Source organism: Cyprinodon variegatus, unplaced genomic scaffold, assembly GCF_000732505.1.
Source record: "Cyprinodon variegatus isolate N-32 unplaced genomic scaffold, C_variegatus-1.0 Scaffold321, whole genome shotgun sequence".
In the NCBI taxonomy this organism is placed as follows: Eukaryota; Metazoa; Chordata; class Actinopteri; order Cyprinodontiformes; family Cyprinodontidae; genus Cyprinodon; species Cyprinodon variegatus.
In genome coordinates this window covers 178,877-199,275 of record NW_015150774.1, presented here as the reverse complement: position 1 = coordinate 199,275, position 20,399 = coordinate 178,877, and the positions used below count along the sequence as shown (strand labels likewise).

At 40.6% G+C, this 20,399-nt stretch overlaps 1 protein-coding gene across 4 annotated transcripts in view; it reads left to right on the top strand.

The window, feature by feature from the left end:
* Positions 1-865: 865 nt before the first annotated feature.
* LOC107091031 (zinc finger E-box-binding homeobox 2-like) overlaps positions 866-20,399 on the top strand; it is a 42,939-nt gene continuing 23,405 nt past the window's right edge. Inside the window, exons 1-2 of one of the 4 annotated variants that reach the window (XM_015384733.1) lie at positions 866-1,014; positions 1,854-1,931. In XM_015384733.1, the coding sequence (XP_015240219.1) occupies positions 1,871-1,931 (61 nt within the window). In that variant the 5' untranslated portion in view covers positions 866-1,014; positions 1,854-1,870. Of the gene's footprint in view, positions 1,015-1,072; positions 1,124-1,599; positions 1,932-20,399 lie in introns of those variants that run through there. The other 3 variants (XM_015384734.1, XM_015384735.1, XM_015384736.1) reach the window with 3 other exon arrangements.

Here is a 20,399-nt window from a genome sequence, read left to right as displayed (position 1 = left end):
GTGTGTCTTAGAGGGTCAAGTCCTCCATACTTAAGATTAGATTAGATTCAACTTTGTTTTCATTGCACAGGTAAAGGTACAAGGCAACAAAATGCAGTTAAGTTCTAACCAGAAGTGCAATAGCAGCAAGTGCAGGATAAATAATGGTTCTATAAATACAGGACATGGGTTCTACTGAATAAGTATAAATACCATTATAAACAGGCCCTGCTCAACACCCCTAAAGGGCAGTGCTTTTTAACAGCTGTACACACTGTTAACATTTCTTTAATTTAATTCTGCTAAATCTCACATCTCACACTACATACATAAAAAAAATATATATATATATATATTTTTATACAGCCTAAAAAATATATTAGAGCACTCTCATGTTATTGTTATTTTTTCTTTTAGGTAATATAAATTTCTACCAAGAAATTTAAAAGAAATAATATGATTTAATTTTTTTTTTCTATTGGTGTTTTATGTTTCTGTTGTTTTTTGGCTTTAAATTAAATAATGATAATTAATATGCTGGCTTTGAATGAAATATTTTTTTTATTTGATCATTCAAATTTTATTAACTTAAATAAACCTTTTATATTTTGAGGTCTTATTGATGTTAAAATGTATCTTCTTCATTCATTTTCAGCGAGTAGCTGAGAAGAGAAACCACACAGCCCTATTCCCCAGGTGAGACACTTCACCTGTTCAGGTAACATCCTGTGAGCCAATAAGCTCCAGCCCTCGTTTAGAGAGAACAGAGCAGTGGGGAGCGTGGACAGGCTGATTAATTATCCCCCCTCGTGAAGATAGGTGGCGCGTGGGGCCACGAGTTATCGCTGCTGTGCATGAAGCAGAAAGACGCGGTGTCAAGCGGCGGAAGGCGACAAGCAGAGATGGCCAACCTGCACTCCGGACAGAACCCGTTATGAGAGTCGCTCCGGCTCAGGAACCGCCTGGACCCATCCGGACCCACCGAGGCTCAGCTGGACTTTTTACTCCCGCAGGAGAAAACGGCGAACCTCTCCTGTAAGAATCCTCTGATCCTATTCAGTCTCTCTGCTCCTCTGCTCACGGTTCACTCCGTGCAGCCAATCAGAGCGCAGCAGTTACCTGCAAAGCTCTACCTGCGCGACAGGTGAGAGGAAAGCATCCAGGTGGGGCCAATGGATGGATGGATGGATGGATGGATGGATGGATGGATGGATGGATGGATGGATAGGAGGATGAGTGTACAGATGAATGGATTAGCAGAGTGGTGTTTGGCAGAGTGCGCTGCAGCTCATTTTGCTGGATTTAAATCAGCAGATTCAGAGCGAGGGAATCCTGCGGCGCATGGATGGATGGATGGATGGATGGATGGATGGATGGATGGATGGATGGATGGATGGATGGATGGATGGATAAATGCATGCGTGGATGGATGGGGTGGAAACAACGTTTTATTAAAGAGCGCAGCTGATTTCAGGCCTTATTGTTGATCTTATATAATAAGAAAATATCCAAAGCTGACATCGATATATTGTTGATGGGTGATTGGCGAGGCCTGGCAGATCAACAAGTTAGTTGTTGGGTGTTGTTCAGTAAGGAGGTGGAGCAGTTGAGTGTGTGTCTGTGTGCGGAGTTTGTACCAGTGTGTATGAATGTGTCCCCTCCTCCTGTCAGACCAGCGGAGACGCTCCTCATCAGAGATCAGGCTGACGGGGACGCGGCTCGGTGCGCGCTCTCCAGCCCAAAGTGTTGACAAAGTGCACAGAGTGTGCGGGGAGCCACTGTGGGAGTGGATCGGGAGTTCTGGGAGTGGATAAGGAGTTGTGGGATCCGGAGCCGGTCTGGGACTGACGGTGTGTGTCTGTGCCGTTGTTCAGGCAGCAGGAGGACGGAGATGATGGCCCAGAGTCCCCGATGGAAGAGGCGCAAACAGCTCAACCCCCGCAGAAAGAGCGGTAAGAACAGCACTGCACACTGCCCAGAACTCTGCTCAAAGTGTCGCGGACTGAAAAAAGTTTGGAGCGGGACCCGGAGCTCCGCGTGCGGGTCACCGCGTGTCCGGGAAACTGCTCTGTCTCTGTTTGATTCTCTGAGGAGTTCCCGTTTTTTTTTTTCTTTTATCAGTTGCAAAAACAATTAAACAAACAAACAAATAACAAATATATATTTATTTTCAAGGGTGTTTACAGCAGGACTTATTAATGATTTATAAGTATTTTATTAAGGCGGCCAGCACAGAATAGAAGATTTAAAACTGAACATGGTTTTGTTTAACAAACAGATCATCAGTGAATGAACTAGAACAAAGCCAAGTATTTTATTCAGATGGGGATAAAGGCAATTTATTCTAAAAAAAATAACAAAAAAGTAGAAAGTGACCGAAATAAAAAGGAAAAACGATTAATGTAATAGAGGCGCAGAGCAATAAAAACAAAAACAAAATCATTCTCGCACAGAAATGAATGCACAGCATTTAATATGTTATAAGTTATCATAGAATTTAAAATCGATTAAAGTTTTATTTTTAGACATTTAAAAGGGACTTTGGGCTTCTTATATGATAAAAAATACTATTTGTTGTTTCCGAGTTTTATTTTTTTTTATTATTATTAAAAATGATTCTTTGGAATTAAATTAACTTATATTTATTTTATATTTCGGAATGGTTTTTAGCCTCGTTCTAAGTTCTGCGCGGCTCTGTGGCTCTACGGTCACTGCGGCCTCCTCCACCTCTGGAGGTCTCATCCAGCTGTTAAGATACAGCTGTTGACTAAACTCTGTGTTTTCTGCCTGGCTTCTCTCTCTGTTTTAGTGCGTGTTACTTGCGGTTCAGGTTGTAAAAATAACTTCTCTGTTATTTTCATGACTGGAATTAACTTTCTTACAGCTAGATTCCTCATTCCATCATTTTGAATTTAGATTCTTTTAGATACATTTTCTCATGCAGCATGTGAGAAACGGAAATTATAGAGAAATGTGAAATATACAAATAGTTACAACCAATAACCTAAAACAAAAATCAATTCAGCTTTATTAAAATAGATTTTCATAACCAAGTAAAACAGTCTGAAGCTGGTTTATTTAGTGTGTTTTTAAATGAAAGTTTCTGCTGTAGCAGCTTATAGATTTTGAATGTTGGTGCAGCATGCACATTGTGTACCGTTATAACCGGATGTAGGATAAAACAAGAGATGTACAGTTCAGCTTGGTGGTTCACTAGGAGTGGACTGTACTCTGCATCAGGGCCCTTTCCTCTGACAGAATCCTTCAGAATGAAATCTGGATTCTGTCTGTTCAGATTTGCTGATCAGCCACATCATGGGTCTCTTTCAACTCATAATAATAAATTATTATGTAATTAATCCAGATTGAAGTGTTACTTTTTGATGTTTGCCTATTTTCCTTTACAGCCTGTCTGTTAATGTGACAATCAACCTCAACCTCTCCAATTTCACTTTCATTGAAATAGGAGCTACATGCACACCTGACAGGAGCTATGAGCACATTGAAGGGCCTTGCAGACAGAAGGCCTGTTGGTGTTGACAGGAGGCCATTGCAGAGCAACTGGCGCATTAACTTGAGCTCTATGCTGATACAACCTCTGCACTCGCAGGAACTTCATACACATTAAAGCACAATGACAGGAATGCATGTAAAAGGTGTCATTCCCCCCATATTAGATGTAGCTGAAAGGTGGGATCTTTACTCTGATCCAGTTAAAGGGAAAAGCTTTACGTTTGTAGTTCGGCCTGATGAAGTTTTCAGCTTGATGTTCGGCATTCAGTCTAAAGTTCGGTTCTGTTTCTTGGAGCATGAGAGCTCAGGTTCCCCCCGCTGCAGCTTGGTTAATGTCACTTCAGACTCGTCACCTAAATCAGAACTTCATACTGATGCGTTAATATAACATAACTGGGGCCTTTTTATGGTTCTCTGTTGAAGCAGTTTAAAAGCAGGTCGGATCTGCTGCTCTCTGACCTGAATGTCTTTCATATCTGCCCCCCCCTTACTCGGTAAATACCCCCCCTAGGGCAGAACAAAGAAAGCAGCTCCTCCGCTCCTCCTTAATCACCATTCAGATGCTGTGAGCGCCGCCGGGGACGCTCAGCTCACTGCCATCCCAGATGAAAGAAGCAGCAGAGAAGGAATTGAGCTGAGAGAGGAGGAGGTGAGAAAGGAGGACAGAGGAGGTTACTAGCAGGAGAAGGTGTATTTGTGGCCTTCATCCTCCTGAGATGCAGACGGTCCTACGAGAATCTAAGACCTTCCAGTTTTTTTTTATTTTGAATGACAGCATTTCCCAAATACGGGCTTTCTGTCACCGGCAAAAATGTTTTTAATAATAAAAAATATATATATATTTTTAAATATTTTTGAGCAGCACTAAACAATCTTTATACTGTGAATCTGGAGCTTCCATGTGGGACCTGTATGAGGGCCCTGGTGGCTCCTGGGGCCCCTGACTGCTCTGCTTCTCTACAGGTCAGGAATCAGGCCTAAAATGGTGCATGTGATATGAATTCTTAATTTTTCTGCCCCGCCTCCATGAAAGCCTTTATTGTGAGGAAAAGCAGATTATCTTTATTCACCTTCAACCCCCCCACACCCCCAGTACCTCCTGTCAGACTCCCCCTCGGCCCCCTCCTGCAGGATTTAGGCAGATTTACTTCAGCAGACACCTCTGGTTGGACAACAGAGGAGGAGCTGGGGCCCCCGCTTTTTGAAGAAGGACCCTTTGTTAACAACAGGAAGTCTGTTTAATGCCCCCCCCATCACAGTCGGCCAAATAAAGGCAGAGTGATGTCGTAGTCACATGACCAGTGTCAATCACATGATGAACCTTCATCTCCTGATCTGAACAGAATATGATGGGATGTTGTTTGTGAAGGTCAGAGGTCAGCATGGCTGCAACATCATCATGTGTCAGCTGTTAGTCTGAGGTTTAGGCTCCTAACCTTTGGCGGTCCTCTGATCTCCCACCTCTGACTGTGGATACCAGGTAAATGTAATGAAACAGTTTTTAATGATGTTTCAGTTGCAGAAACAAGAACAACCATTTGAAATTTTTTCCGGCTCCGCATAGTCAGTCTAATCCGAACTCCAATCTTAACTTTTCTGCCTGTTTCCCTGTAATGAAAGGTATTTCCCCATTCAGCACCACCCAGCCCAGATGACTCATCAGGCTGTGAGTTAGAGGGCAACTGGAAAACAGTAAATAAGATTTTTAATTTCTCTTGAAGAAGGAATTTTTGGTAATCCTGAGATTAAAATGCTCTGATTTCTTCTTGTTTTGACCAGACAGTCTGTAATCTTTAATGGTTCAGATTAGAGCAGATTGGAGCCAATGAAAAACTTAAAAAGTTTTGGCCTTGTTAAACACCCCCAGTTACATGAACACACTTTCACATGTGTCCCGCTGCTGTAAACTTCTTGAACATAACAGACGGCCCACCCCACCCACTCACTCCAAATAACTTGATTCCTCTGAAATCATGTCTTCTTCTCTTTTTGTGGAAAGCAACCTCTGAGTCACCAATGTTCCTACACCTCCCATCATGCCTGAGTATTAGATGTTCTAGTGTTTTCTGATGTTTGTCTTTTTTCAAGGTGACTGACACGTGCTGGCTTTCAGTGAACCATAGATATTATGTTCATCAGTGCGCTCGGAGCCGACTCGTGACATTTTATTGCCGTTAGCCTAAACAGGGTTCTTCAAGGTCAGAGCGGAGGTGCATAAGGGCAGAAAGATAAGACACACTGTAGCGCACTTACACTAAACCAGACACACCGTAACACATACTCAGGTCAGAGCTGAGGCACATCGGGGCAGAGAGATAAGACACTCAGAAAACCGTCATGGAATATCACTCACCCATAGTAGCGGGCAGTGAAGTCAGATTAAAACAGAAAGTTTAATAGACGAACCTGAAGAGGACATTTTTTTTCAATTAAAATCAAACTGTTCATTGCAGCATTTATTGTCTTCAATGTCTTCTCTCTTTCTTTTAACTGTCTTCCTTCTGCTGCTTGTCATATTTCTAGTTCACATTACCTGACTGAGGTCTAACTTATCTGGGATCGGTCTCCAGAGAAAACAACCTGTTCAGTACGTAGACCTAGCTCTAATAGGAGTGGTGCATTTGATTGGCCGAGCTCCTGCGGCAAGGTCACACACATGGAACAATCAATAACGGTTGGCTGGATTAAGGTGTCATGACATCTGCATGTCCAGACCAACACTGTACGCCTGGATAACTCCACCCACCCCCACTTTTTCATCGCCAGGCTCCACCCACCACTGCTGGGATGGTCCTGATCCACCTAAGAGCCACTCAGGTTTTTATAATGAAGATTAAGATCTTTAATGGAAACCATCATTCATTTTACAAGTTACTGGTCTGACCAGATATTGGTACCGGTACTGACGCAGCAAGGGTTATTTTATTGCTGGTGCTCGGATATTGGTTGACTGTTAATGAACTGGTAGTTTGCTTCCTGATACTGGCCAGATAAGGTTGATGCTCAACTTGGACTGGTACTGGCCCAATTCTAGGTTCTTACTGGCCTGGTACTTTTTAAATTCTGGAATTGTTATTGATATGTTAGGTGCTTTTTGTTTCTTTGAGACTGACTGGCTACTTATCAGGGTTTGAGTTCTTATTGTTCTTGCAGCGGTCTATTTCTGGATCTTAAACGCTAGTATTATTCTGGAATTGGTCTGGCTTCAAGTGTTTTAAATTTTCTATTAGTCCGGTTTAGGTATACAGTGTTGGTAACTGTTCTGGTCCTGGTTTCTTATTGATCTTACCTAACATAATCTTTTCCTATTTTATCCTGCTTTCTCATTTTTATAGATTTTATTGGCCTGGTACTGGTCTGGTTTGGAGATGCTGTTAAACTATCACTGGCCTGGTACAGGTTTAACAGTTCTAATGTATCTGTTACTGGTCCCTTTCTAGGTTTTTTAGCTTCTTAGTGAGCTGGTATAGGTCTAGGTTTTTATTTTAGCATTTTTTATAATCAACTTACCTTAATTTTTTATTCACTTAAACTATTGATCTTCATTAGATATTTAATTACCTGTATGCCATTGCAATGTACTTTGAATAGCCTTGCTATTAAATGTGCTGTGCTGTATATATAAACCTTGCCTTGCCTAAGCCTGATAATACACTCATTCAGCACTGTTCTGGTTCTGGGTAATAATGGGCCTGTGTTAAGGAGGTTGTAGAACTTTCCTGGTGATAGCTGCCTTATACTTGGCTGATCCTCTGGTGCTTAACGTTTGTTACTGCTCTGGTACTGGACTGATTTGGGATTCCATTAAACCTGTTCTTCGTCAGGATCTTTAGGGCTGCTTGAGATTAATGGGCTGATAACGTTTAGGACATTTCTATGGCATTTCTAGAACCTTAAATATATTTCCCTATTACGACATGAACAACAGTAGAGCTTTTTAAATCTAATTACTCTTGCAAATAAAGATACTTGAATGGTGAAGACATGCCTCACTGTTGGACACCAAATATTTTCTTGGATTTTTTTCTTTTTAGATTTTGTCTCCACCATTTGCACACGGACTGGACTCACATACCCAGTATCTTCTCAGAGAAATCCAGGCATTTGCTTTGACAGTCAAAAAGTACCCCTTGTTACTCTATGAGTTTGCATCTTACAGAGAACTTTGTTCACTCCACCTCCAGAGTTCAGGAGGATGTTCTGTCCACTCGGACTCCCAGTGAAAACTCCTCAGGCCACATCAGATCAGTTTCTCTCATCACTTTCTGGTCACAGATCTGCCAATTAAAGTAATGAGGCAGAGGACCTCGTCTTGGTGCGACCCGGCCGCCTCGGGCGGAGTCCTGCTGGACTGACCTCGCAGTATGAAGGTATCAGAGCTGACACTCCTGTCAGAGTTTGCTCCCAATGTCCGGTCTGAAGTAAATGTCTCCGCTTTGATGACCATGACCAAACGTGAGTCCTGAGAGATGAGTGTAGTGACGTTAATGTGAGGGAACTCACAGGTTCCTGATCTACTCAAGTTTAGGAGAATTTCACTGAGACAGAAACTGGACAGGGAGAAAAGAAGCTACGTTATTGATCATGTCTTTGTAAGTGAAATTAACTGTTGGAAACAAACTGAAGGTTTAAAAAACATTTTTGTATAAAATTTTCCTTGTGGATGTCCTCATTGCTCCTGGATGGAAATTAAATCAAAACCTAAAGAGGGGGGAAACTCACATGGGGGGGTCTGGCGATTCTTTTTCAAATTTGAGTAACTGTAAGGTTTTGTTTTCAGGAGAATGTTGTAGATGAAGAATAAATTCTAGTCTTGTAAGAAATCTGAATAATCTAAATCCCTTTAAAAACAAATTCTGGAAACTACTGTTTAGGTATGTTAAGTGGATGATTTTGGAATTTATCATCACTGAAAAAATATACCAGATTTGGTATTTCTCTGAACATCTGAAGCCGATGCACCTCACTGCAGTGTTTCTTTCGCACTTGGTTCCCACGGTGATGAGCACCTTTCAGCTGTGAGAAGTCTCGTGCATTGCCTCTGAGTCTCACAGCCGTGTTTGCTGTGGGATTATCAGACTTTGTAAGATTGTTTTGGGCGGGGGTGTAAAGGTAGCCATGGGGAGGGCCCCCTGTTGGCCAGGAATGCCGGTCAGGTCAGGGGGGACAGCCAGGGGAGGCGGGGGACACTCAGAGACGGGGCAGGTGCTTTGTAAGTCCCGTCAACCTTCAAAGAGGCAGCAGAGCTGAAAAGGTTAGCAGAGGACAATAATCCCCCTCCATGGATAAAAAATACCCCCCTTCCCGGCCTGCAGCCTGACAGACGCTTTCTGCTTTTGTCCCACTGCTTCATTTCAGCTGAACACGCTCTTGTGTCACTCTGTCACTGACTAAAAACTAACCCAATGCTGATAAATTGACCGAATGATGGAGAACTGACCAAAGACTTTTGTACAAAGATATACAGTCTGTCTCCATCATCTGTAAAAAATGGAAATACTGTGCAAATTATTCTTTAATGGCACAAAAAAAAAAAAAACTTCTGCAAAACTGACCAAATGTTTCATCAGATGCAGATCTGATCAAACACTTAATCTAAGTCAACATCATGGTGAAAATTCTCCATCAAAAGCTTAAAATTTGACTGATACTGTATCTCAGTCACAGAATGAATAACTAACCACATTCTTTAAAACGCCTGACCCTGTGACCCATCAGAAATGACAGAAAACACCAACTCTCCATAAAAGTCTAAAAAAACTAAAAAAAAAAAAAAATGACAATGAAAAAAAGAAAGTCAGCTACACTTTTGTAGTCACAAATAAACTACTCTCAGATAAAACGATCACTTCAACAAGTCATTCCTCCTGATATGATGCAGAGGTCATACTGGAGGTCTTTCTTTGGGTTTTTTAACACCCTAATAATGTCACCCAAAGGAATTCAGACATTCCCTGAAAACGTCAGATGTGAAATGAAGCAGTAGAAACTTCCTGGAGCTCCTAGATTTGGGGGCGTCATACTTCTCTAAAATGGTGATGGGGGGCTGGCAGTTTCGTCATGGGACCCGAGGTGTCCTCTTTTGTGCGCCCTGTCAAACATGGTTAACATGCAGCCATTTATCTGCTGAAGACCCCCTCCAATGGTGAAGAATGGCCTGGGCCGACGGCATCGGGACGGGGGTGGGGGTGGGAAGGGAGGGGTGGGATGCAATCATTCCCCCCTACTCCCCCTTCGTGTCGATGCTCGTGGTCGTTCTGGCGTGCTAAAACAAGGTGCTCCAGAACCCACTTTCTAATATGTAGGAGTGAGCATGCCACTCTGACCACGACTCCTTTTAAAATCTTTATGGATGCATAGAACACCCTTTTAAGGTCAAATCAACTCATCACAGTAAAAACTCTGGAAACACTTTAAACCTCAATTGCAGTTCAGATGAAAAACCACAACACTGAGTGCTGATTATTTTCCGTTTTTTTTTTTTTATTCTCGATAATATTCCAGACTGCCCTTCCTTCTAATCCTTCATGTGCTGAGAGCAACAGCTGACAGAAACAGCCTGTTTGGACTCCATCATCTGTGCAACACATATTTCTCTCACAGTTGTTGTTCTTTATTGTGACCACTGAGCAGGGTCATTACTCTGTTGGTTTAATAAAACACTCACTGATCTCTCTCCTGCTAGTAATGAAAAAAAAAACAGTTTTTCTCAGTGTTAATGCTTTTTGTGGTGGAACTATCCTTGTGAAATTAACTTTCACAAGGAAGGAGTTTTGGTTTTAAACTGCAGGCATAGCCTAGCTTTGACAATGTGTTGCAATTTGGCATCCCCAGGGTAAAGAGGGGAACTGTGGCTAAAAAAATGCTGCAGAATATTTTCACTTGAGCTGAGATGAATCATCGGTAGGACTGTCAGCCGCTGCTGTCGTCTCCAAGTCTGCAGACTGATGTTAGTTGCTTGTTTGTTTGGCAGAGTGCTTGGCTGTGTAGGCTGAGGTGGCGAGCGCAGGGGGCTTCCTCTTGCTGCTCCGCAGTGGTTCTAATGTGGCACATAAAACCCCAGCTTTGATATCGCCTGCTCCAATAAGCCCCTTCAGCCTGCCAGCACCTGCCAGCGGGGAGGTATGCATTCATCTGGCCCCTAACAGGATTATACTGCTCTGTAATTGATTCATTTGCAGTGAGGGGAGGTGACAGTGCTTTGGAAATGAGAGTTTAGGTAACAGGCGCCCCAGAATTCAGCCAACTGCATGTGTCAATTTTATTACATCAGTCCAGATGAACTTGAAAGGCAGGCTTTGTGCGTGCTCAGAGGGAACAGAGTCAATAGGCCTCATTGATGTGAGTGTGTGTCTGTGTGTGTTCTTTCGTCTCCCACGGCTGGCAGGGTGTTTGATTTTTTACTGTATGCTGTGTTTTAGTAGTGCGGTCAGTGCTTGTCTGTGGTGTGATCAGTTTTTCATCAGTGTGACACAAACGTTTTGCGTCGATGTGACACACATGTTAGAGTCTGGGTCTGTTCACACATGAATGAAGGTACAACAATGATGATCCGACAGGAAAACAGGCGTAACCGGGTCGATCAATACCCTCCTGTGTTAAAGGCCAAATCCAGTCTGTCAGACTGTAGGTTGAAAAACATCTTAATTTGTTAACATGGATCACCTAGATCCTTCTGCACAGTAGGATAAAAATGTTTGTCATTATTTTCCCCAAAGAGATTATGAATTGCACATGAGTCACGTCCATCAAAGCTGAATGCTTAGGCTTTAGTTTTAGATTCTATATGGGTCCATATCACCCATCTATTTGCTGAGTGCTGCATTATCTTTTAAAAAACACAAACCTTTAGATTCGATTCTAACGCTTAAAATAAATCACCCAGAAGCCTCTGCAGCTAGACCAGGCTTCCTCAAATTCAACTCTCAAAGTCATGTCTCCTGCACATTTTAAATATTTCTCTGCCTCCACACCTGAATCAAATTGCCAAATTACCTCCTCAGCATGCCGCTAAGTTCTCCAGAGTCCTTCTAATGACCAGATAATTTGACTCAGGTGTGTTGAAGCATTGCAGTCCCTGTTTGCTTTACTCGTTAAGCAACACTTAAACTACGTTCACACTGCAGGCCTTGATGGTCAATTCAGATTTACTTGTGAAATCCAATTTTTTGCTGTTCACATTTCCACATATACACGACTTGTATGTGATTTCCTGTGTAAACTGCATTCATATAACCTAATTGTTAAGCATGTGCAGTAGAGGATGCAAAGACGTCACAAGCAAGCATGCTCTGTGTTTACAGAAGTAAACATGGACGGTAGTGCTGGAGCACATCTAGTGATCGTTCCCAACCATAAAAACTTAAACTTTGCAAGATGTTTAAACATAAATACTACTCTCTGCATCATCGTCCACCATTGTTGTTTTTCTTGCAACTTCTGCGTAGCAAGAAGCAGAAAGCAGAAGTGACCATTGTCCGGTATTAATGACATTTAGGTTGGATAAATGCCAACTGGCTGTTCAGACACAGCTTGCATTTAAAAAGATCAGAATCGTATCGGATTCAGGACCACATAGCCAAGCGTCCTGGGTCAGGTTGCAAAAAATCGGATCTATTTTGTTCAGACAGCCATGAAAAGATCAGATCCAGGTCGCATATGGGCAAAAAAAAATCAGATTTGGGTCACTTCAGGCTGCGGTGTGCACGTAGCCTAAGACTATGTGCACACTGCAGACATTAATGCTCAATTCTGATTTTTTTTCCATTGCCATTCACATTTCCAAATATATGCGACTTGTATGTGATCTACTGTGTGAACTGCATTCATACAATGCAAGTGTCCTGCATGCGCGGCAGAGAACGCAATGACATTACAAGCAAGCGTGCTCTGTCTTTATGGAAGTAAACATGGACGGTAGTGCTGGTGCTCATCTAGCGATCTTTCCCAACCTTAAAAACTAACTCTCTTTAAGATGGTTAAACAAAAAAAAAGACTGCTCTCTGCATTATCGTCTACCATGATTGCTGTTTGTCTTCCCACTTCTACTTGGCATGATGCAGAATAGTGACCTTTGTTGAGTATCAATGAATGCGACCTGGCTGTTCAGACACAGGTCACATTTAAAAATATTTGATCCGTATCAGATTCAGGACCACATAGCCTAGTGGCCTGGGTCGCATTTGAAAAAATTGGATCTGTGTTCAGACTGCCATGAAAAGATCAGATACAGGTCGCATCTGGGTCACTTCAGGCTGCAGTGTGAACGTAGCCTAACAGTTTTCCCTGTTTATCACTGTTGATCACTCGTTTAAGCAGTATGTTTCATATTAGTCCCTGGATTAAAAATGGGTTAATTAAAATGTTTTATGCTGCACAACACAACCTCCAAATCACCAGTAAGTACCAAAAAAATAACAAACAGAAAATAAATAAAGCTTCAATTAATTTAATACAAAATTCATACCACAATATCATCAGTTATGATATTGTGGTATTACTATGAATCTGGCTATGGTAAATATGGCAATGTATAAAGAATATATGTACTGCTCTGTTGGGAGGAAATAATGTCACCTAATATAAAGCCTCAGGAAACTGATGATGAGCAGACTGTAAACAACACCCAAGTTCAGCATCACAAGAAAAAGCTTCCAGTACATCTTCATCAAAATAAATCTGCAATTTCTTAATTTCTATCCAAATTATCTCCAATGTACCAAAACAGCAGCAACACCTTTGCACTTAAGAAACAGAAAATCCTGAGTTTGTTAACAGCAGCATCCAAAACCCAGACTCAAATGTCTAAAATATTTCGACTTTTTTTGTATGCTACATTAATAATTTTCTTTCTTTTAGCATGTTTTTGCTAAGCTATACCAAGTTAATTTAACTTTTGATAATCATGTTGCTAATCAAGGATGTTGTTACCCTAAATTATATTGTTTATGATATTATTTGTTGGAAATCAAATAATTATTATTATTTATTTAGGAAATTTATCACATTTAGTGTTTTTATTTTGCATTATATTTGCTGTTTAGTGTTTGTGCCTACCTCAACCAACAGTTGTGTGTTTTTCTTAGCAATAATGCTAAGCTATGCTAACAGCTTTATGTTGAAATGAAATCTATCAAACAACTTTATGTTCTTTGTGCTTCTTCCTTTTGTTTTTGACGAACAGTAAGGTGCAGATATTGTATGTTACACTGGGAGTCTGACCAGTTGTCATGAAAACCAGTTCACCTGAAACTAATGGTCCCACCAGACCAGACCCCTCTTCGTGCCCATCTTAATGAGCCTGGGAAAAGTTCCCCTGCTCCCGTGGGGCAGAACTAGATGACCCAGTGGACATAGTGTGCCCTGGGGGGTCGGGGAGGGGGGCGTCTTCACGTCACCCCTCCTTTGTCCGGATGTCTGGAAAGCTCAATGTGAGAGACGGTGATTTATGACTGAGCTGAAGAAGCTGCAGCAGAAGAAGACGGCCGCCTGTCCCCGTTTCTCCTGACGCGCCGCAATCCTCTTTGCTCCCAAAATCTGGGTTAAATGCAAATTGATCCAAGCGATACCAGACAATAATTACCGTCCGACTTATGTGTGCGGGCAGCAGAGCAGAAGAGAATTCAATAAGACCTGGATGTGTTTGCACTGTAGCCCCCGTCCAAGTCAATCCACTGGGGTCATAACAAAGGACACAGCGTCCACAGGGGCCGCCGGTGTTTTTACCTCAGAATGTCATCCTGGACAGAGACAGAACAGTTAACTGAAAGAATTTGATCACTGGATTGTGTAACGTAATGCATACAGTTTAAAGAGGCTTTCACATGAACAGATATTTAGATTTGGTTATTCGACCCAAATCAGCTTTTTTTACTGCAGGAACCAAAGACTTAACAAAGTACGCACTTGAACCTGAAGTACAAAGTGAGTTATAATGGTGATAATATGTTTATCTGGTTTATTTAACACTCCCAGAAGTCCACAAATCCATGTTTCTGACCTTTTTACCATGCAAAAAGTGGATAGATATGGTCAGCAGTTAGTCAACAACCTTTCACTCTGATTGCTTGTTTTTTTTTTTTTTTTTATAGATCTTAGTCAGTGGAACTTTTAAACAAGTTCTTCTGCTGTTTGGAAACGAGTGCAATTAGGCTCCTGAGCATTCAGTATAATTTTTTTATGTTATTATCTATTATGTCCAACTAACAGTTTTATCTGCAACATTTATGAACCTAAAGATTTGACCCAAAAGTTACCTCACAAAACACAACTCAGGTCCACAGACAGTGGTTGTAGGCATACCAGAGTGCTGATGCATTATACTGGTAAGGTTCTTTCAGGGTGTGTCAGTGTTTAAGTTGAGTAAAAAGTGTATGAGGATCATAAAAGATCAGGGAAATGTTAAACGGCTGCTTCTCCTCCTTTTTCCTTTAATACATTTACAGCTAAACGTCTCACCTTGTACTAAACAAACCAAGCAGACATTTTTTTAAATAAAGGATTTCTATTGAATTTACTGCTTCACAGCCCTATTTGCTCAAGTCTTTTTCTCCATGTATTACATGTGTGCATGTCTCCAGCAGCAGGTAAAGTAGCAGAAAACGTCTCTGCACCAGTTTCCCCTTTTTTGTGCAGTCCTTGAGTTCCCTTTGCTGTAATCTGCTGACACTTTATTTCACGGGTTGTGTTGACCGTGTCACCACATTGTTGCTTCTCCTTTGGTGCTGAGAACACACATACACATGCACACACCTTCATGCGGTGCCCTCACACTCTTTTTATTTCCTTTTTTGTTCTCACTTCCCACTCGCCTCCTCAGATGCTGGCCCTGCGTCTTTTACGGCAGTGTGTTTGCTGGTTTTTGGTGAAACTTTAAGAGTCAAGTTTGTTTTCAGGAAGTTTCCCCTCTTTTGCTTCTCTCTGACACAGCAGCTGCATTTTTCAGACTTTTGTTGGCTAAATTGAAGCCTGTTGCTGATCCTCTGACCGGATAAGAAGCAGCATAATTCGTCCTCTTCTCTCAAAGTGTTTGAAGCTGTGACAATCCTGATGAGGATGACTGTCAGACTTTGTTGATCCTCTCGTTTGCTCAAACGAGTCCTCCCACTCTGTTTTTTTTACCCTGATAGTGTCCCGAACACCAAGGTTATGACCTCAATGATGATCAGCAGACACAGTGAGGCAAAACAGAGTAACGAGGAGACCGTTTGCTCCTCTGATCCAGGAACAGGGAGCTAAGTGGTGAATTTAAAAAAGTAAAAATAAGAACAAATGTGATCATTACATGCAAAAAATTGGATATTATGAACCTAATTATTGCAGCACACGTCAACTGCCATCAGCCTGAGTCTAACCACAATTAAATATGCTTTTTAACTCTTTTTCTACATCCCATAATGAAGGGATAATGTTTTACATGAATTAAAAGCTTGCAAAAAGTGCCAATAATCCATTAATAGACCTGACTTGGAATCTGTCACTATGAACCTTCTACATGCATGACTGTAAGGAGTCTTTAACCAACCTTATGCTAATTGAATTTCTCCAATAACAAAAAAAAAAAAATGGTGAAGACATACCTGCATCTTTTGTTTTAAATCTTTGTCGGATGAGCTGATGCAGGTTTGTAGGACAGTTCAGCAACATATGAGCAGCAGAAAGTTGCTCTCTGCTAAACACTGGTGTTATACTGAGATGACACCATTGCTGAGATTACACGAGAAATACAGTGAGAGCCATAACGGCCTAATAACGTAAAACAAAAAAGGAGAGAAATCGACCTGCTGAGTAATGCACGACCCAGATCGCAGAAGCTGCTGAGTCACTGGTTGTTATGGTGATTGCCGCTTTTTCTGGGGAGGTGGGTGAAAGGGGGAGCCCACAGCGGCACCTTTCATTAAAAGGGCAAAAATAAACACAGACCATAATTAAGGCTTCAACCCAACAGTCATTGTGTGAAATCTGTGGGTCATATCAAAAAAGCTTGCAAACTAAATCCACTGGCAGCCACGTGTAGGTTTGTTTATGAGTCAGCAGTGTTTTAGATCACATGTTCAAAGAGAGTCTTTCATTTTTAGCTTTGAAATTTATTCTGAGCTAAAATAAAATGGGGATCTCTTACAGTGTAGGTGTGTGTAACTGGGCTCCCAGGGCTGTTATGACAGATATGATATGTTCTATGGCAGCAGAAGTGGGGGAAAACAAACAAACATGTCCACATACTACTGAATAAAACTCAACGTGTAGATAAACTGTTGAGATGAATGTAGTTTAAATATATTTAAAAAAAAAAAAGGTTTCTGCCTATTTCATAAAAACAAAATGTAAAGCATTACTGTAAAAACTTTTACAAATCTAGAAAAAAAAAAAACTGCAAATAGTATCAAATTACCTTTACATTCAAGAAAGTCCCATGTTGTCGAACTTGGGCAAAATTTGAACAGTTTCCTGAGTATAGTATGACCGGGCTACACTCTACAAAAATATAAACGCAACAGTTTTGGTTTAGCTCATATTTTTTATGAGATGAAATCAAAGATTTAAAACTTTTCCTCATGCACAATATCAGCATTTCCCTATAGTATTGTTCACAAACCAGTCTAAATCTGTGAAAGTGAACATTTCTCCTTTGCTGAGATAATCTATCCCACCTGACAATTGTGCTGTATCAAAATGCTGATTGGAAGCTATGGTTAGGGCACATGTGTGCCTTAGAATGCCCACAATAAACGGCCACTCTGAAAGGTGTAGTTTTATCACACAGCACAATGCCGCATATGATTAGAGGGAACGTGAAATTGGCATGTTGACAGCAGGAATGTCAACCAGAGCTGTTGCTCGTGTATTGAATGTTCATTTCTCTACCATAAGGCGTCTCCAAAGGTGTTTCAGATAATTTGGCAGTACATCCAACCATCCTTACAACAGCAGACCACGTGTAAACACACCATGCCAGGACTTCCACATCCAGCATGTTCACCTCCAAGATCGTCTGAGACCCGCCACTCGGACAGCTGCTGAAACAATAGGTTTATATACTGTAAGCACATTATTTCTGCACAGAGTTGGGAGTGTTGGCCTAGTGGTTAGAGCAATGTGCTCGTGCTCTGAGAAGGTTGCAAGTAACTGGTTCGATTCCCACAGCCTCCACTCTGGGTCTCTGAGTAAGACCATTAACCCCACACTGCTTCCCGGGTGCCGCACAGTGGCAGCCCACTGCTCCCCAAGAGGATGGGTTAAATGCAGACGTACATTTCTCCAGTGTGAGACTAATAAAGTTCAACTATTTATTTTATTTCATTTTTTTTACAAACTGTCAGAAACTGTCTCAGAGAAGCTCATCTGCATGCTTGTCATCTTCATTGGTGTCTCCACCTAAATCTTTTAATTCATCTCATAAAAAATGGAAGGAAAAACCAAAAAGGTTTTGGTTTTATATTTTGGTCAAGTGTAAAAAAGCTTGAAACAGATCAGGATTTTTTCACTACTTTTGCCAGAAATTTTACTTACTACATACTTCTTTAGTGGTTTTTAGAAACATATTTGATCCACTTTATAAGTACAATGTATAAACAGTAATTTGGAGTTTTTGTTGACTAAATTGATCTGTTCATTTGCTGTTTGAAATGATTCAACAATAAAACAAATAAGTTGAAATGTAAATTGCCTTTTTTGTTGCTATCTTTTTCTGGATTAAACTTTGATCACTTTTATTTGCACACTCAGTAGTGCTTAGTCATATTGACTCACTTCCTTTCATAGACCATGCTTGGAGACTGCTTCAACACTGCTGTCACTTACCTACTGTACAGAGCTAAAAGAATCCCACTTTTTAAGTTGACACCTTCAAACTGAGCCAGATATTCAGCTGTTGACATGAAAGAGCCAAATGCATTCTGTAGAGACCTTTTATGGTCAGATGACAGATTAAGCTACTTCAAAATGATGTGAAACCTGTATGAAGGAGTCAGAATGAGGCTCTTAAAACTAAGAACATTACAAAATGTAAAAACTGTTTTAGTGGTTGCCAGTTTTAGGGTTGAGAACCCAAGTTTTGATATAATATTTTTGACTGCAATGATTAAATAACAATCTCGGACCATAACTCTATCCATAGTACAATGAAAGCACTATTGTAGCACTATTTGCCTGTTTTCTCAAATATTTGAGCAAGAAGTAAAAAGATCTAAGATTAAATGCTTATTTTGTCAGAATTCGGAAAAAGTAGCAGGCAGAAAACAGAGGATGATTATTAACTGGATGTAGGGAGAGGGAAAAAAGCCAAGCAAACAGGTGAGAGCAATCAGGTGAGAAGTAACAACAGCTGAAGAGAATGAAGGGAGATAGAGAGGGACTGAACAAAAAGCAGGGGCAGACTGAGAGAAAACTAAAAAAGATACAACCAAATGTTATACAAAATAAATATAAAAAACCAGTTAAAGACTACAAATCAATAATGAATTAACTGAAAAGCAGCCATAAATGAATGAACTGAAAAGTAGCAATAACACAACATACACTTAAAATATGGACAATAAAATGCATAAGAAAATGAACTAAATGGAAAAAAGCATGAACGTATAAACAATAAGGATAATACTGAAAAACATGAACACAAAATAATAAGGAAATGTTTTATAAGAAAAATTCTGGATAAAAGAATTGATTGTTTATATTTGGCGTTTTACACTTGCGTTGTATGACTGCAGTTCACACAGGAGATCACATACAAGTCACATATATTTGGAAATATGAACGGCAACGCAAAAAAATCAGATTTCGCAAAAAATATTGGAATTGAGCATGAAGTCCTGCAGTGTGAACGTAGCCTTAATGTCCAGACCTGTTTTAGGGAAAAGCTGTTGGAAACCTCCAGCTTCTTTTCTGTTTTCTACAGACCAATTTTTTGGTGTAGACCAAAAAAAAAAACACCTAAGTACAGAAAAATGTAAAGCATGTTTTTAGACAAGACTAGAAATTTCTATTGCTGATAATTCTGAAAAAAATAAAATAAAAATATTAGGCTATTTTAGGGTAATTAGAGCAAAACTATGAGTAGAAAATATTCAGAGAAATAATATTTTGTTTCTTTTTCTTGTAAGGTTCATTCATTTATCAGATTTCAGATAGTAAATAGGGAATGTGAGTTGATGTGTTTCACTTTTATTGTGCTGCATTTAGGATCCTGCTGGTGTTCTGAGAATGAACCGCAGCATTTTCAGCTCACTTTGTGTTTGAACGAGCTCTGAGAGCCTCTCCATGCTGTCGACTGTAACAAAACTCTCCTCTTCTTCTACTCCTTCTCCGCCTACTAATTTAGCTAATCTCTGTCTCACACACTTGGGACATGAAGGAAGAAAGTGAGACAGAATCAACTCCGACCACTTTTGCTTAAACACTTTAATTAGTAGAGAGGTTGCAGAATAAAGGGCTTTTATTTTGGTGTGCAGTGAGAGCATGGCTGGAGAGGATTTAAACTGCTCTCCCCCATGCCTATTTGTCAGCATGCATAGTTAATGGGAGGGCTTCTGCAGACGTACATTTTTATTTTTTGCATGTGTTTAATCTTCATTTCTAAAATATCTAATGCAACTTAAGCAAAACTAGTTATTTTTGTTTTGCCTTTTTATTCAACAACCGTTCAAAATAGACAGCTTAACGGTTGTGAAGCCTTGTTTCTGTAGTCAGATTACTGACAACTCAGATCTTCAGTGAAAGAGAACAGATTCTGACTATGCAATACTATGTCAGTCTGGGTGCTAATTTGTTCTTCAACCTTAAAGCTCTGGACCATGAGTCCTGGTGGGAAACATTTTGTGTCTATCCGTTCTGCTGCTCACTGTGTGCCAGCAAAATAAGCTGCACCTATGAATGAGGCCTGGCTGGTACAAGGAATAAGTAGCTCCTGC